Genomic DNA, 17,555 nt, shown 5'->3' with positions numbered 1-17,555 from the left:
ATATATATTAATTTGAAACTGTTTTTCTTTGTGGCAGCTAATTTGAGAGAACGGCTGGGTGTAGAAACTCGGTAGGGGTCTCTAAAGAAAGGTCTTGGTCTGTAGATGACTGATGATGAATGATTTTTCAACTGTTAAAATAGCAAAGAAATCATATATTTGGGTACACTATAAAAACCCAGACTACGACGTGGAACTATGAATTTTGTTTCGTTGTATAATTGTTCATATCAAATAAAGCATAGCTTTACGAATAACGCATGAAAGATAGTAGAGTCATCGTCTAACACAACTAATAAATTATCTTTTTTACTCAGCGTCATACGTTACAGATTATGGTTAGTATAAAAATATTGTTTTACGTTAAAGTAGCTTGGTCAAACGGGTTAGGAACCATGATCCTTTTAAATGCGTAAAAGGTTTTAAAGATAAGAAAGTTTAGAGAAACATTGGCTAATTACACGTCAAGAAGGGTGGTTTTAATTTTTAAGCCCCGCAAATGCAAAGTAATGAATGTCAGCTTTATTCCCTTGCTGAAAACCCCGTTCCTCAATGAGCTCGTGACGTAAACTCTAGTGCAAATATTTTCAATAAGACTGTATATGAAATTGTGGAATGCAATGTATTCAAGATTTAATATCACAAATATCAGGACTATTTAATCAATATATATATTGAACTAACCAATATTACTTTAACTCGTAATATAATTAGACCGATTACCCAAAAGATTGTTATAAACTATTATGTTCCTTTTTTTATTTATAGGTATAAATTTTACGAGTTTTAAAATGAATAAGAATTAAAAATACGTTTCTTGTCTTGTAGCTTTAGTAGTGCTATTGCAATTTCCATTTTACTTTAAGCATTTTGGAAGGCTCCAGCATATTAGACATGAAAATTATATACATTTATATAAATGCAGGAATGATAACGATATCTTTATCATGAATCGTAATCGCAAAATCAATTTTAGATACACTTAGTACTAACATATTCTCCTAACAACTGGTAACTTTCCAATCACATTAGAACACTTTGCTCCTACCCACACAACTGCAGTGTTTAGCACTCTATTTGAAAGCCTCCAGTCTAGTATAATCATACTTACAATAACAAATTATCTGTGGAAAATATCGTGCAACATAAAATCTGTTATGAGAAAGTGTTGTACTTTAGTGTGCATTCATAAGATATAATATAACGGCACATATGTTTGATGTACATTAATTTGGATCTTTTAGATACTTTTGTATGCTGAACTCAATGCCGCAATCCGTTTTTCATTTGCATCTTTGGATTTTGAAATATTGAAATATTAAATAAGAGTATTTTAATATTTCATCAAGAAAGCTTGATTACCAAAAACGGATTGCAGCATTGAGTTCAGCATAAAAATGTAACTCAAAATTATGGGTCACAACACCACCTTCATATTTAAATTAATTGATCACATTTCAAAATGGCGGCTCCAAGATGGCGGCTGAAAAAACTACATCCGTCATAACCAAGTGAAAATATGTCGACAATGAATGGTGGTGTATACTTATCTTTATCTAGCACTATTTTGAGATTATGGTCTTAGTTTGTTAATACACAATGTTAAAATGGGCTAAAAATAAAGTTATAAAAAGTCCTCATAATTTTAGAACGAATCAAGATTTTTAAAAACTAATTGCGGCATTGTAATCAGCGTAAAATTCTAGTTTGAAATAATGGGTCACAACTCTACCTTTACATTTGAAAAAAAAACTTTGTATCCAATATGGCGGTTCCAAGATGGCGGCCAAAAATGTATACCTAGTCAAAATGAAGTATTTACTACTCAACAATGATCTGACGTGGTTCGGAGATGATTTCTTAAGAAATGTAGAAAAAAGTAGGGGGGGGAACTCATTTAAAATTCACCCTGTATAATATAATATTATATATACCTATAAGTATATTATATTTAGTTCTTCAACGAGCTTAGAGCAACTCGACCATTTGTAAAGCAAGTGACACTTAAGTCATTAAAAGATGTTAGCGGGTAGTTATTCTATTTTGATAAATATTTCGCCATTTATATATGGTTTAAGTTTTTTTTTTATACAAAAGGGGTTTCTTTATTAGGACAAAATGCAATTAAATGCATTTGCTAGCGATACCACGATTAGTTTACTAGGAAACCCATTATAACTCTATAGGTATTGACTCTATAATTGATATTTGGACAAAATGTAGGGGGAGGGGGTTATTCTAAAATTAATCCTCTTTTAAGCAAAGTCACATGATTAATTTTTCCAGCAACATATTAATGACTAATGATAAAAAGTTTGCAAAGGCCTAAACAAAATCAGTTGATTCTTCAGAAGGATTTTCTTTTGATTGGCAGTGATATGACAAGGTGCTATTATGTTTACTTAGTTTAAATAAAGATATCAACTGCATTATCTAAACAAAGCTCTGAAAATATCCTGCGTTTAATCGCAGTTTGAAATGACTTGCATGCAATGGATGATTAAACATGCGTACATTGTTTAAACGGCCTCTAAAAAACACAATTAGTTCCAAATCGAGTTTTTGATCCCAATAGTCATTAATAAAATTCAAATAACTCCCTTATAAATCGGTTTTCAGTAATAAATAGTCTTACTATTCCTTACAGTTTTGATAAGCCGCAAATGCACTGACGTAGCTGCGATGTCATAAATAGAACACGCGTTAGATGATTGTGACAAATGACTGTTGCCAGAAGCTCGGTAAAGCTCCGCTAATTGGTTTTGAAGTTTGTAAACTAGAAGCTTTGCTCTACGGTCTAATTTGGGACATGATATTCCATTCATGTTGTGGGTAAGGAAATTTCCACTTCCCTTATCTGTAAATTTGTAGAGTGCAAATTGTTTGTAAAAATAAATAATCTTAATTGTGTTTGCTTTGGATTTTACCAATAACATGTTCACAGTTACCTCTATTAATTAATACAACGAAAAAATGATGAATCACGAGAATAAGGAAAATTTAGTAAATTTTACAGTGAAAAGTAAAAGTGCATAGTCTTAAAACCAACAAGAACATTTGAGTTTAGACTGTTACAAGAAGATTAACTAGCCTTTTTTCCGAAATGGTAAGTGTAGATTCAGATGAGGGTAAGTTTTGTTACGAAAGTCTTAAACTTGAGTATTTTATTACAACTTAGTTTTATTGTAACCGCTTTTGCAAAACCATAGCTGTAGTGTATTTTATATAGTACACCTTGCTGTATATAACTATTGTCAATGTATGTATCATGATGGCCGTGTTTAAGTGAATAAACCGTTGCCGTGGTCCGATCATCACTCCACCCTCAACCGACCAATCACAACACAGCCTGACCACGCTCCTATTTTCCCGGCTTTTCCTCACAGTCTTCCAGCAGCTCCCGTGATGTAACCAACTCCCGTGTTAGTCCCGCCCGTATCGGCCGCGGCATTTTTAACTGTAAAATGTGTTATTATTTACTTCCATCTTCATTCTTAAACCACGGACATTCCAATAGCCTACAACAAAAGTATTGATTTTATTTGAAATTTGGTTGGATATTATAATCAATTACAATAATAGTATGTCAAAATAATAATATGTCAATAATAGTATGTCATATTATAATTTTAGAAAAAAAATACACTTACGTCCAAAGCTCCTTTGATGATTGGCCCCGCCTGACCCACATACAGGGTGGAGGCGCTGTCAAACACCAACTCCTGGGGCTCTCGTTTGACGGGGATGCTGTCGTACCTCTCGCAGTTGTAGTAGACAGTGACCTCCTCAGCTGTGACTCTCAGGGCGAACCTGGACCACCGGGTGAACGAGGAGGGTAGCAGGAAGGAGGCGATTGTCTGGGAGGCGTAGTGAGTGTTGACATCCGTGTACAGAAGACTGAGGTTTGACATGCCAATCCCTGCTGCTCCTAGGTGGACCCCCAGTTCTACCACCTGCAAATGCAAAGAGTAGAGGAGTATGTGATATTGTATAACGAATTAAGCAGTATGTCTTAGGAAAGTTATTTTCAATCTATTTTAGTGGTGGGTATGTTAATAAATATTGAGTCACTCTAACTCTTTAAAAAAAAAATGTTGTCAAATATTTTTTTGGGTACCATCATTCACAGTAAACGAACAAAATAATTTGACTTACTGACAGTAGACAAAGAAATACACAATTTACTGCCAATGATTTAGCTACAAGTAATTTCAACTTTCTTACTTCAAAATGCACTCAGCTATTCCTATTCTATGACGAGATTCTAAGATGTTAACACGAGCTATTTTAGGAATTTTTTTTCAATTCTCATATTTGGTTAAAAACTTTCACGTCGTACTTTATAGTTTGTGACACATGAGGAATTGATTATTACTACTTAAAAATAATTAACAATACGTGTTTTAAATAGGGTTCAAACGGGTTTTTAATGGGGTTTTAAAAGGCATATTTATTTTCCTTGGTGAAAAATTATTTGAAAACAAATGTACCACGATTTACTAGCATACTAATTTGTATGTGAAATGTTGGCACGAGACATGAAAAACTTTAACATCGTATTATGGAATAAGAAACTTGATCATTAGCTTGTACTTATAGCCTAAGATTCCCTTTAATACTGCATATTTAAATTGTTTTGATCAGTTCAAGATTTATACTGTTAAAAAGTTAGATTTTGTTCTAAATTGTAAGAATCAGTAATTGAATTCAAGAAAGATCGAGTACTGTGCCAATTGTAAGGAAGTGATTTTTTTGCTACACAAATTTTATTCAGTAGCACATTGGGTAGTACCAGTGAACATATACCATGTAAATAAACTGTATAAGATGTTAACAGAGATCTTGTTCGTATTCATGCAATCCATTCAACATGGATCTTCCACTAAATGTCAAATGCACTTGAAAGATTTGGATCAATAATCTTCCTTCTTACTGATATTATTTTCATCGTTTTTAAACGTTATGGAATGAAAATAATATTGTCGATTATGCTGAAGTGTAGTTTTTATGCAAACAATATTAATACCATATACGGTTTTAGTACATGTCTAGCAAATAATATTAACTCTACGTAAATTCCTGGATTAGTTGAATAATAAGTGAATAATACTTGTAAATGAAATTATTAATTACTTTTTCCAATTACATTAATAAATAATTGTATACTTTTGTTAAATATAAATAGCTTTTAATGTTCTCAAACAATAAAGGCAAACAAAATTAGTGATCTTCGTAATTAAATATTGTTTTAATGTGATGTTTTTGTTATCTATAGAAATCTATATAAACTCTATAGAAAGGTTTTCATTTCATACAATCTCAGATCAATTTATTTCCTTTTGAAATATTTTAGATTTTACAGAACAGGTAGCAAGATATCCCCAATTCAAGACAGTGGAACAACTCAAAAACTTCGTTTAAACATACTAAAAAACAACCATTAGATAAATCTGTCCACACCGCAAAGGTAGGTTCCCCTCCAAAAAAGTATTACTCAATGAAGGAACTTCAAGGTTAACATTTTCTCACCGTATCCAAAGGGTTGACGACTGCAAACAGGAACCCTCCCTCCCGGTTGGACAGCTTGGCCGTTGCTGTGATCGAGAACTCCGGGTAGAACCTCTCTGGAAGGTAGAGTCTGTAGGGCGACTTTATGTCTGATCCAGGGCGAAGACCCATAGCCGGGAACCCCTCCAGGCCGTAGTCAAAGAACACCGTGGTCGGATCATCGAAGGGGATCTTGATCGCCTGTAGAAGGTCTTTTTCTGTCATGTCCACTGAAACAAGATTGAGTATTTTAAAGTCTTTTTCGTCACATTACACAGTAAATCAAATTTACCGATATTCTTGCAGAGAGTAAAAATGCATATCATGTGTCTTATTAGTAGGCTCTCCGTGTAGGTTGACAATTATTTGTCATATTTGAACATGAATATTGCACTTTTTCAATTGATATTAGAAAGGTCAACACGTTTTCTAAACAACATTTTAAGTGCAGTCTTCATTACGTTATACAATAATTTATTATACTGAAAAATTAAAAAAATCTTAAAGAAGATCCCAACCTCGATTATTTATCCTTATCGAAAACAATCCACCCTGACTTTTAAAACAATAACATTAACAACATTTCCACAGCTAAAGAATATTTTTTTAAAATTATGGTTATAGTTCAATATCACCTAGACCTTTTATTTTAGAGGTTTGTTTAACAGTTAAGTTATGTTTGTAAAGGAGACGCATACATATCAATCATTGATAGTTGGAGCAATTCTGGTGTTTGTTAAGGCAGAATTTGGTTTATTTATTTATACTGGTTTGTTTATTTATTAAATTTGTGAGATGACTGTCTGTCTGTCTGTCTGTCCATCAGGCTTAAACACTGGACCAATTAAGGTAATATTTAGCTCAAAGTATGTATACTGTATGTGACAAAGAAGGAGATTCACTTCCGTAGATTATTTTTGAACTACTATCTGCTCTCGTGAAGTCTTAAGTATCAAGACAAGGATTTTAAAAGTAAATATTTATTCGTTTTCATGGCAGAGTACGAAACTATCAATATTTACCTTTACATTGGCATATCAATGTCACATAGCAGAACTGTCAAATCCACGTATTTTACAAAATTACAGACAGTTAGTACAAACAAATATACAGCCTAAAATAGTTTGCACAACATATGTAGTAGCATTTTTTTTAGATTGTGTCATTAATTATGAAATAAGTTGAAATCTATATCCGTTGTTGTGTCAGCCTATGCATATGCCTCGACTTTTATTATTGTCACACTAATGAGAATAATTTTATTTATATTTTTTGACAGTAGGGAACGTTTCTAACATAACTAACTTTTTAACAGAACATAACCTGCAATAATTATTAACGATAATGGTTTACTATCTCGATAAACGTTATGGTCAGGATTTGCTACACCGCTGCTTGAACTAAACAAAGGAAAATATCATAAAACTAAGGTGTATGCAGTTGAATTTCGTTTCTGAATCCAAAGATATATGTTACTGATTTTATTTAATCTATGGTAGTTTATAAATTAATGTATTGCAATAAACAATAAAACTGTTAAAAATAACTGGTTAAATTGTGTTGTTTTTATGTATTATTTACATTGAGGAAAGTCCTATCATGGTTACCGGTAAAGGAATTCTATTTTATTGCAAAAAGGAGTGAATGTTTTCTATTATTTAAATTTGTCTTACTGTGATATTTATATAATGATCTGCAGGCAACGAGGCCTTGTAAAAAACGAAGAGTTTGGGCAAAAATGTCGTTTATGTAACTAGGTGGTGTTTTAACTAAATAAATATTTTAATAAGAGTATCTATTTAAAATTAAATTATATATAGTTACACTATGTCACAACTGCATCAGCGCTTTTAAGTGTTGTACTAGTTACCCACTTTTTACCCACTTACTTGTGTTGAAAGAAAGACATTTTATCAAACTGAATTTTACAGTTAAATTTTGTTGTTCAAACGTACGGTGCATGTGAAACTAATTTAAGTAACATATATTAAGAAGAATTTATTATCTCTACCACATTATGCACGGTGGCATTACCAAGAAGCGTGGACTATACGACTCTGCTACCTAGCGGCGTATCGCGGAACTTCAACAGTGTAAGGTCACAAATATCCGACAGAGTGCTTACGACTTCCATTACAAGATATTGTTAATCCAAGCTTATATTTACCTGGTAAACATTGTTAAAATCAAACTTAAATGTGTTATCATCCTTAATTGTGTACCATTTATTTAATTTTGGATAACAGTTTTTTTGTACTGATTGATAACAATTTTTTTTTATATTCTCAAAGTAACCAGGATTCAATTAAAACATCTAGGATTAGATAACTTATATGTATTATATAATTTTACCTAATTATCAATTTTTTACCTTTTACTACTATAAAAATCTGTGTAATTGCAATAAAAAGATTTTTTAGTTAGTTACAAAATGATTATTATAAATTTATGTAATGAAAAACCTTTACCGGTAATGTTAATTTTTATATTTATCCCTCGATCTAAAATATGTTGTTGCTCACTAATTCTTGATATTTAAGTCATACATTTGACAGAATTTGATTATTTGTCATAACAATTTTTTGCATGCCGATTGAAGACAAACATGTTCCACTAAATTATACTTAAAGACTTAGATATATCGTCATATTTAGGTTGACGAGTATTTTTATAATATAACTTTGGATACAATCCATTAATGAGCTTATCCATTTATAATTATCTTTATAATAAGTGATAATGTCTGCAAATACATAACCCAAAGTAAAATAAGTCTTAACTGTGTCACATATTCAAATCAAGAAAGTAATTGTTTTACAGCCTGATAATTTGTTTCAATAATTAAGCTTCACTGAAGAATTTAAATTTTCCTCACTCGCAAGACATGAAGAGCTGTTTTTGCTCCATTAAAAGGCCACAGTTCAAGAGTGTTCATGCAAAAAGGTAGCACTTTTTGTTGATTGCTATCTCAACGTTTGGATCTCAAAGAATTGAGATTTTAAATGTGTCGTTCAATGGGTTTGTAATGTTATGTTTATGCTGTAGGAAATTTTTAATGTGAAAGAAACTTAAATGCCTTTTTTATACAAATAATACGAATTTTGTTCGTTTGATGTTTGTTTCGATTTCAGATTTGATATACTTCAGTAAAACACTTTTCTATAAGTATCGGTTTTAAAAGAACGTACCCTCTGGGTACGTACAACTATAGGCCCTACTACAATAGTATGTCAAAAAGTCATGTATCATAAAGCTTTTAAAGAATAAAACATGCAGAGAAAATCATTTGAATTATTATCTATATTTTCTTTGAGCCAATTTTGGTGACTTCAAATTATACATGAATTACCAAATAATCAATATTAGCTATAATAAACTAAATTTTATGTGTTATTATGTACCCTAAGAACCTCGAAATCGATGTAAACAACGTTATATTACTCTTTGGACAAGCAAAACGCGAAATTGTACTCCATTTGTACCTCTCAATACTGGTTTGAGATGGGAAACAACACATGTCAATGGCTGTAATACATTTACTCACTTATTTTAAGAACAGTGGAGTATTTCCAGAAAATCCTAAAATAAACTGAGCACAAAGAGATTTTGTTCGTTTAAACATACTTGAGAGCTTTGATTCGGAAAACTCTCGCTTAGATTATTTTTACTTAACTAATGGAGCTTGTTTGTTTTAGCTTGTTTATTTAAGCTGGTTTTGCTCTGTTGTGTATGATAGTTTATACATGGATTATTTACTTAAACATGATTCTACATTTTACATTCATTAACTAATTTATATTTAATTTATTTAATACTTAATAAAGGACATTTATATTTTATTTGCCAGTTTAGAATATATCTAAAATTATTTTGAAAAGAACTTTTAATAAATAAGTGTCATAATATTGTTAGACATATTGATAAACAACACACTTTGAAATATACGATGTACAAAAATGAAGGTCTTGAAAAAACAGATCTGTCACTGACAACTGTAAAAGTAAATTAATTGGTAGCTCAAAATGGTACCATTTGCTTTTACTTTCTCCCCCTATACCATAGTATATGGAGAAAGTATTGTTTTCGTCAAAATTTTCGAGTTTGAGTTTTGAGTGGACATATTCGTTTTGGGTCCCCCTGGACCCAAAAAAGTGGTTTTTGAAGTGATGTCTGTGTGTGTGTGTGTGTGTGTGTGTGTGCGCGTGTGTGTGTGTGTGTGTGTTTATAGTACGATGTGAGGACATGTCCCCGATTCCTTACAGCGATGTGAGGACCTAACACGTTGTGAGGACCTGACCAAGTCCTCACAACGAAACTACAGTAAAATAGCGTTCTAAGAATGAAAAATAATATATTCTGACCACTCCCATACTTATTTACGTAGGTCCTCATTACGCCATAAAAGACCGAATTTACAGTTCAGCTGTTTATCGTCATCAGCGCCACCGTCGCCCAGGTGTGTTTAGCAGCCCGATTCCTACACGACAAGTGAGGTCCTAGGTTAAACACGTGTGTGTAACTTCCGCTGACTATCTGAGGACTTAATATTATTTATATAATTCTTGTCAATATTTACTAAAATAATAACTTTTGCAATAAGTATACAATGATTATATACTTATTTTGTATGATTTGTACTGACTGTAAACACCTTTTAAATGCATAACGAAATTTTTGAAGTCTTGCAGTTATGATTATTTGAATATATTTGTTATCCAGCGATTGAAGTGTATAAGATCGCCGTCAATCATAGGCTTTAAACCCTACTATAGCATAGTGTAAGCCAAACTTAGAGCTTGCTCACGTCCATCGATGTATAATACTCCCTGGATTGCGCACTCAGGTTGAAGTAAGGCTCTGTGCTGAAAACAGTCCGTCGCTAGTCGCTACCTCGCTCTGTCCGCCAGGAGTGGGGATAAAGGCATGACTCACCCTAGAGCCGAGCGTCGCGCCCGCTCTCACCGTGTATTGCTATGTTAGTTTTGTGGAAATATTCCGAGGATAATTGATTGGGAGAAGATATAATTAATCTACGTACTTGCTCACACTTTACAGACTATGTGTCGAAAGTAATTCTCATAAGAAATTAAGTAATGTTATGAAAGGGTTAGATTTATTTATATTTGAACATTGGCCAGAACAAAATATATCACAATAATTATTTGATCACATAAGCATGTCATCATTTGCTGCGGTGAGGCCCAATTATTATAGAGCGACTTAGCAACATTTAAGAATATACATTTTGTTTATATTACAGTATGTTTCTTTGTCATACGTGTTTGTAAAATATATTATATGTTGTTAAATAAAAGGAGTATATAATATTTTATGCCAATATCTCCAATTCATTCTTAATTTTCAATAAAGTAAAAAAAACGTAATAGGCTATATTTTCTCGGGTTAATATTAAATTCTACTATGAATCCAAAATTTATTCTTTGATTCAACGAATTTTTTATAAACTATTATAGACTACGGTAAGCAATAAAATGCATAAACATACGCTTGTAAATTTAGTTACCCACCCTTTGTAATGTAATGACATATTTAATGTGTATAATGATAATTAAATGCCAGAAACTCAGTATCTAAATCCCAAACTGATGCATATAGCCGGGCCGAGAATACCGCGCCAAGCGATTTTATGCCTATTTTTAATCGCTTAAAAATTATACAAGCAAACTCCGTATCAAAAAAGCTGCAAATAAAAAATAAAATTCATACTTATATCTAAAACTTTGCCGCATGAATTTTTAAAATAATTAAAAAGTTTCTCGCTTACTAAATTGTTCATGTCAACGATCATCAGTTTTAATTTTCCTAAATAAATTATAAAAAATATGTTAAGGTTAAAACTAAATACATAGTAAGCACTGGTTTTCCAGAAAAATTACATAACAATTTGAAATGTTTATGTTAACAAATAAGTGTAGCAGAGCAGGTTGAGTGAATGTATATTTGTGCAAAACAGAGAGGTTCATTTGGCCCGTCCGCCTCACCCGCCAATTCGAGTGGTGGACACGGACCGTTTTTCCACCACACAGCGTGCTATCCAGTAGAGTATTATACATCGATGTTCACGTCTTAAGGTAGTCTCGATCTAGGTAGATGTGTCTGCCCTAATCCAGGTGGTGAAAACATTTATTTTTTGTGAAATCGATCACAGAACCACCCGTTATCCACGGTGTCCTACCCATTGCGGCTGTGCCCACATGCGACCGGTATCTGTAGCATAAGTCCAGGCAGTAACACTATAAAGAAAATATTTAAAGGAATTCGCATGGGGCAGTGTCAGTCCAGTACCTTAACAGTGTGCCAGGTTTGGGAGGTTTAGGAGAGCCACACAGGGTCGCATTGTTCGTTTATGAGCCACTTGCCTCCATAAAAGCTAACAGAGAACGTCTAGTTTACTTGACACTCATCACAGGTCCAGCATGAGTTCTGATTTAGAAAACAATCTGTTTTGGTAGTTGTAATTTTAATGGTGAGACATTGGTCTCTCAGCAAGAAATTGTCATTACTGTACCGTATTAATAATAGCAAATACCGAATACAACAAGTAAATTAATATTATCTAGACTTCCCCCATTTACCCCATTTTTATTGAGTTTTTATAGAATTTTATAAAATCTATAATTTAGTATTTTTGTTAGTAAGCCAACTAAATTTCAACAAATATTTTCCAACAAGGAACTTAACTCAGATGTCAAGATGAAGAATCGTTGTGAAAAATTTGAAAATGTTATATAATATAATTATTCAATTACAGTATACTGCATCACTCAGTTACATGATGCATTTGCTCACCATTATGAAAATTAACTTCGTTTATTGTACTAGAAATAAATTAACCTGGTCAAAACTTAGAAATTAACTCCACGTAATATAGACCCCAGCCATTGCCACTGTCATCCCCAATTTCATGGAAATCACTCTGACCAACACAAATTCCATAAACTAAACGTATAATTTTACAAATTTCCTATCAGAGTTAGAGTTAATACAAAACTTGAATCGTTTTTCTGTGAAGTTCCCGTTCTGCCGACAAACTTTTGTAGGCCTAGACTGAATATTCAGACATCAAGTCCGTGGAACGTCGTAGACCGCAGAACAATGATTCAAGCATTTTATTAATTCTGATACAGTAGGTAGAGTAAAGTTATGTCAGTCGTAGTCTAATTATGTAAAAATCCCCGTTTAGTATGTATGATGGTGTAAAAATATAACATTTGCTAGATAATCAGACATTACCACAAAATACTGCTTATTACTTGACTAACACAAATTCACGAAGACTATGTTATCATTTTAAAATCCCTTAGCGATCGTGCATTTAATTTAGACGGAAGCACCTGTAAGAAAGGACCATGTAGTCCCAATGTTCGCGTCAATAAAATAGTATATTTCGTACCTAGGGCCGAAAATGAGGTTTTGCCGGCTCGAGATATTTTTTTAAATTGAGAGCTGCAAAACCATTTCGGTCCGTGGTACGAACGCTATTTTTCACCACACTATATCCTATTACCATTACCACTATTCACCACAATAATAATGCACACTGATAGTCAACACAACTACAACTTTAAGGTTATGTGAAGAAATAATTTGAAGAATCAACAAAAATAATAATAAATAGTTGCTAGGCAGCGGTGACAAAAAAACAATTATATTGCAATGCTATGGATACTGATTGTGTATTTAATATTATTATTATTAATATGCATTTATGTTTTTGGAAAATAAGTGGGCAGCTGATTTTGCGGCCCTAGGGATGTAAAAACTTGCTCGGTCCCCAAAAGACGATAACAGCTGGCATGGTCAGCAAAACGTGACTTTCAGCCACCAATTAACGTGTGTAAAACAGCTAAAACATCATAGTGTGGTGAAAAAGTATTTTAATTTCATTTCAAATAGTCGGACTGTATTTTTACCAACATTTTTGCCGACAAATTGAGCTTCAACTTTCTCTCGCGGACCAGACTATAGCGAAGACGCTACCATCATCACCCCGCGGCGGCGTCAGTGAGAGCCACATCATATAATCATAGATGAAGTAATAAGATAGGCAACCATATGTAGTTTAGCGTGGTCATTTTATAGCCTAGTAGTGTGCTGCTCCTAGTATATCGAGCCCTAAATATTTGCGGTACCAACGGAAGCGCAAACAATAGCATTGTTTCCTATTGTACTGTACATTCCCAACGCAACTTCGAGGCCTGGTTGGCGGTTCATGGATTAAAAGTTTACTGTGTCTACTGCTTGATTTTTTAACATCGCAGAGGCGCAGTGTGCGTGTTAAGCGTTACAAAAATGCAAATACTCCATTTATATTATTAAATAAACTAATACCTATACTGGTGGATATTATGTGAATGAAATAATATTTTAATATAAGGCCTAATTTAAACTGATTTTGTATGCTATATTATTGTAGTACGCAGGACCTTCATTCTTTTATTTAGTTGATATAAAAGGTTTTATAATACAGATTATAACATTTAATTTATTTACTGTCATACTTCAACATTCAATTATTTACTAGGTTGTAATGCAAAAAATCTTTGTTTACATAATATGTTTGATTAGTTTTCTAATTGAAAATTCAGAATGCCCAGCTGCTTTATTTTCATTTCCACCTAACCAAATCTAGATTTTTAGCGAATTATGGAAGTAGCTATTACCGTGGATGGCACAGTTAAGACCTAGGCCCGGGACCGATTTACTTTTGCATTTTGACGTCCGCATTGGTTCGAATTGTTACATGCATAGTTGTGTTTTTAACTTGATTGATTTTGGTCCAATTTTCATGAAGGGGCGTGAAAAGCCTAAATGAGTTTCAATTCCAAAATAATGTAAATTTAAAATTCCCATGCCATTCTTATTGAAATTAAGTAATCTGTTGTAGTTTGTTGGCTTATGGATATATGTTTTCGAAATTTTGGCAAATTTATTTACTTCGTCCTATACTCAACACGTTTACATACCCATTAGAAGCAAATCTAATTACTATTTAAACCACAAATCAGTAGGGAGGTTATCTATGTATAGTGGTCGGTATGGAAGTTCCTGAAGCACCGCATCGAAAAAAATAAAAAAAGCGTATTAGTGTCGTTTTTAAATGTTTTCATCAATACACAATAATTAATTATGTATAGCTCATCATTTCACTATAAACATATAATAATTCAAAATTCTCTCTATCACAATATATTACTTATTCTAATTTAGTCATCGATTTGTTAAAAATTGTACCGATAAAAATACAATCTTACAGCTTGAGCTTCCTAGGTGAAAGCAAAAAGTATTTTTTTTCCAGTTTGTTGCTAGCCTACGATCCGTCTACATCAGTATCTATTCTGCAACGGAGACCAGTGCTAGAGACATGATTATGCTGTCTTTGAATAAAGCTTGTGTTAACCGTAAACGGAAAGACTTGCGACGTTTGCTTTTGACAAATAGCGTGTTTCAGAAAGCTAGAGAAGTGTTTTTACAGGAGGCATTCTTTGGTAGTTGTAATAGCGGAAAAGCAAAATGAGTATAAAATATTTCCAAACAGTGAACCGGACATTGTAGTTGAGACATATAAGGATGTTTATGAGCATTGAATAGAAAGTTGTTATTTGTGATTAGAGAACACAAGTTTCACCTAACTTGAGCAATTATATGTGTACTCATATTGGCGAAAACTAACTTCCACTTCCAATGTATTGTCTGAAACGTTATAAAGTCCTCCAAAATGTTAAACGTTTGTATAAATCTTTCAAAATGTGAATTGTTCTTGTCAATTTAATACCCAAATACATATCAAATTTTTTCATGTACCTACTGCAAAAATTACATTATTTGTCTGGATATTTATAACACATTCCAAAAATGTTAAAAGTTAGTACAACTCTTTCAAAATGTATAAAAATGTTCGTGTCAGTTTTACATTAAAATGTTTTCCGGTACCTTAAGATTAAAATAATATCTAAATTCTTATAAAGTCAAAATGTTACAAAGGTTCTTGTAGATTTGATAGTCAAATGCTTTTCCTGTACAGCAAAAATTAAATTTAATGTTTGAATTTCTTAAAGTCTCCCAAAATTTTAAAAGTTAAAAGATTTTATAAGTCTTTCAATATTTAAATATTCTTGTGGTTCTTGTGTTCAAATGTTTTTCAAGCACTGTAAAAATATATTTAATGTCTAAATTTTTTAAAACAATTCATAAAAGGTTAAAAGTTAAAGGCTTGTACAAATCATTCTAAATGTAAAAAAAAGTACTTGTTGATTCGATATTCAAACGTTTTTCTGCACTGTGAGAATTACATTTGATGTCTGTACTTTTGTAGTCTTCCAACATTTAAAAAAAGTTGAAAATGTGTATGATAAATCTTTCAAAATGTAGCCTAAAAGAGCTTAGTGAGAATTGGATATTCAAATGTATTTCCTGCACTGCAAATATTAAATTTGATGTCAGAATTTTTACAAAGTCATACAAAATGTTAAAAGTTAGTACAAATCTTTCAAAATGTTAAAGACTTGTATTATAACTCTTTCAAAATGGAAAGCATGTTTTTGTCAAATAATTTTCATGCACAAATAGATTTGATGCCAGAATTTTTACAAAGTCATACAAAACGTTTAAAGTTAGTACAATTCTTTAAAAATGTTAAAATTTTCTTGTGGATTAGTCATTTAAAATTTCCAGCAATGTAAAAAAAAATAATAATGTCCGAATGTTCAAAATCTTTCAAATGTTAAAAAAATTGTATAAATCGTTCAAAATGTTGGAAAGGTTCTTGTACATTTAAAATTCGAATGCTTTTCCTGTACTGCAAATATTAAATTTAATGTTTGAATTTTTTCTAAAGTCTCCCAAAATTTAAAAGTTAAAAGAATTTATAAATCTTTCAATATGTAAGTATTCTTGTGGTTATTATATTTAAATGTATGTTTCTCGCACTGCAAAAATTAAATTTAATGTACGTAATTTTATAAAGTCTTCCAAAATGTTAAAAGTTAGTATACATCTTTCAAAATGTAAAAACAGTTGTTGGCAATTCGGTATTCAAATCTGTTTCATGCACTGCAAACTTTAAATTTGATGTACGTAATTTTATAAAGTCTTCCAAAATGGTAATAACTAATACAACTCTTTCAAATGTAAAAATTGATCCTGTCATTTGACATTAAAATGTTTTTTCCTACACTGTACAAATTAAATTAATGTAAAAAGTAAATTAAAGTCTAAACTCTTAATGTCAAAGTTTTCTTTATAAATCATTCAAAATGTTAAGAAGTTTTTTTTTCTAAATCGTATACCCAAATGCTTTTTCCTGTACTCCAAATAGTAAACTTAATGTTTGAATTTGTACTTTCAAAATATAAGTTTATAGTTATTATAAACATTTCACTATGTTTAAAGTTTTTATAAACTACCGGTATGTAAACAAATTCATGTCGATCTTATATTCAAAACTTTTTTAGCAATATAAATAATATTTCATGTTTACATGTTTTAAACTCTCCCTAAAATTGTAAAGTTGAAAGTTGAAGGATAAATCTTACAAAAATGTAAACAAAAATGCTGCTATAAACTACAATTGATCAAGATGTTATGGGTCGATACGACATGTCTATAGGAGTTAATCACGGTGATCATTTGAGCATGTGTAGTGTTTAATAATCGTCTTCAGGTTCTTTTGTAAAAAATATATATATATATATATATTTGTTATTCCAATTTTCAAATGTATAACCCCTTTATTAACTATCTGTGTATTTACTTCAGCTCCACCGCTGAAAAACATCAATCATGTCACGTATCCACTAAGTGTAGTGACATTTTCAAGTCCTCTTAACACTACTTTTTACTTTTCTAAACCATATAGATGTACCAGAGTAATAGACAAAGCTAATTTCAAACTAAGAATTGTTCAAGTTTGGTCAGTTTTATGCAACTCGCTTTTGCTTAAGATTCATCACACTAGTCAGTTTGCTCTCTCTACGATCATTTAATTT

The 17,555-nt window shown here is 31.8% G+C and overlaps 1 protein-coding gene across 5 annotated transcripts in view; it reads right to left on the bottom strand.

The window, feature by feature from the left end:
• Positions 1–17,555, bottom strand: part of LOC129003884 (collagen alpha-1(XVIII) chain-like) — a 427,462-nt gene that overhangs the window by 234,372 nt on the left and 175,535 nt on the right. For all 5 annotated transcript variants that reach the window (XM_054432216.1, XM_054432217.1, XM_054432220.1 and 2 more), the window contains exons 3-4: positions 5,530–5,777; positions 3,651–3,953 (exon numbers count right to left, since the gene is read on the bottom strand). In XM_054432216.1, the coding sequence (XP_054288191.1) occupies positions 3,651–3,953; positions 5,530–5,777 (551 nt within the window). The remainder of the gene's footprint in view (positions 1–3,650; positions 3,954–5,529; positions 5,778–17,555) is intronic.

Source organism: Macrosteles quadrilineatus, unplaced genomic scaffold (assembly GCF_028750875.1).
Source record: "Macrosteles quadrilineatus isolate MER2022 unplaced genomic scaffold, UCM_ALF_1.0 Scaffold_9__3_contigs__length_116548681, whole genome shotgun sequence".
Lineage (NCBI taxonomy): Eukaryota > Metazoa > Arthropoda > Insecta > Hemiptera > Cicadellidae > Macrosteles > Macrosteles quadrilineatus.
This window is presented reverse-complemented; position numbering and strand designations above follow the sequence as displayed.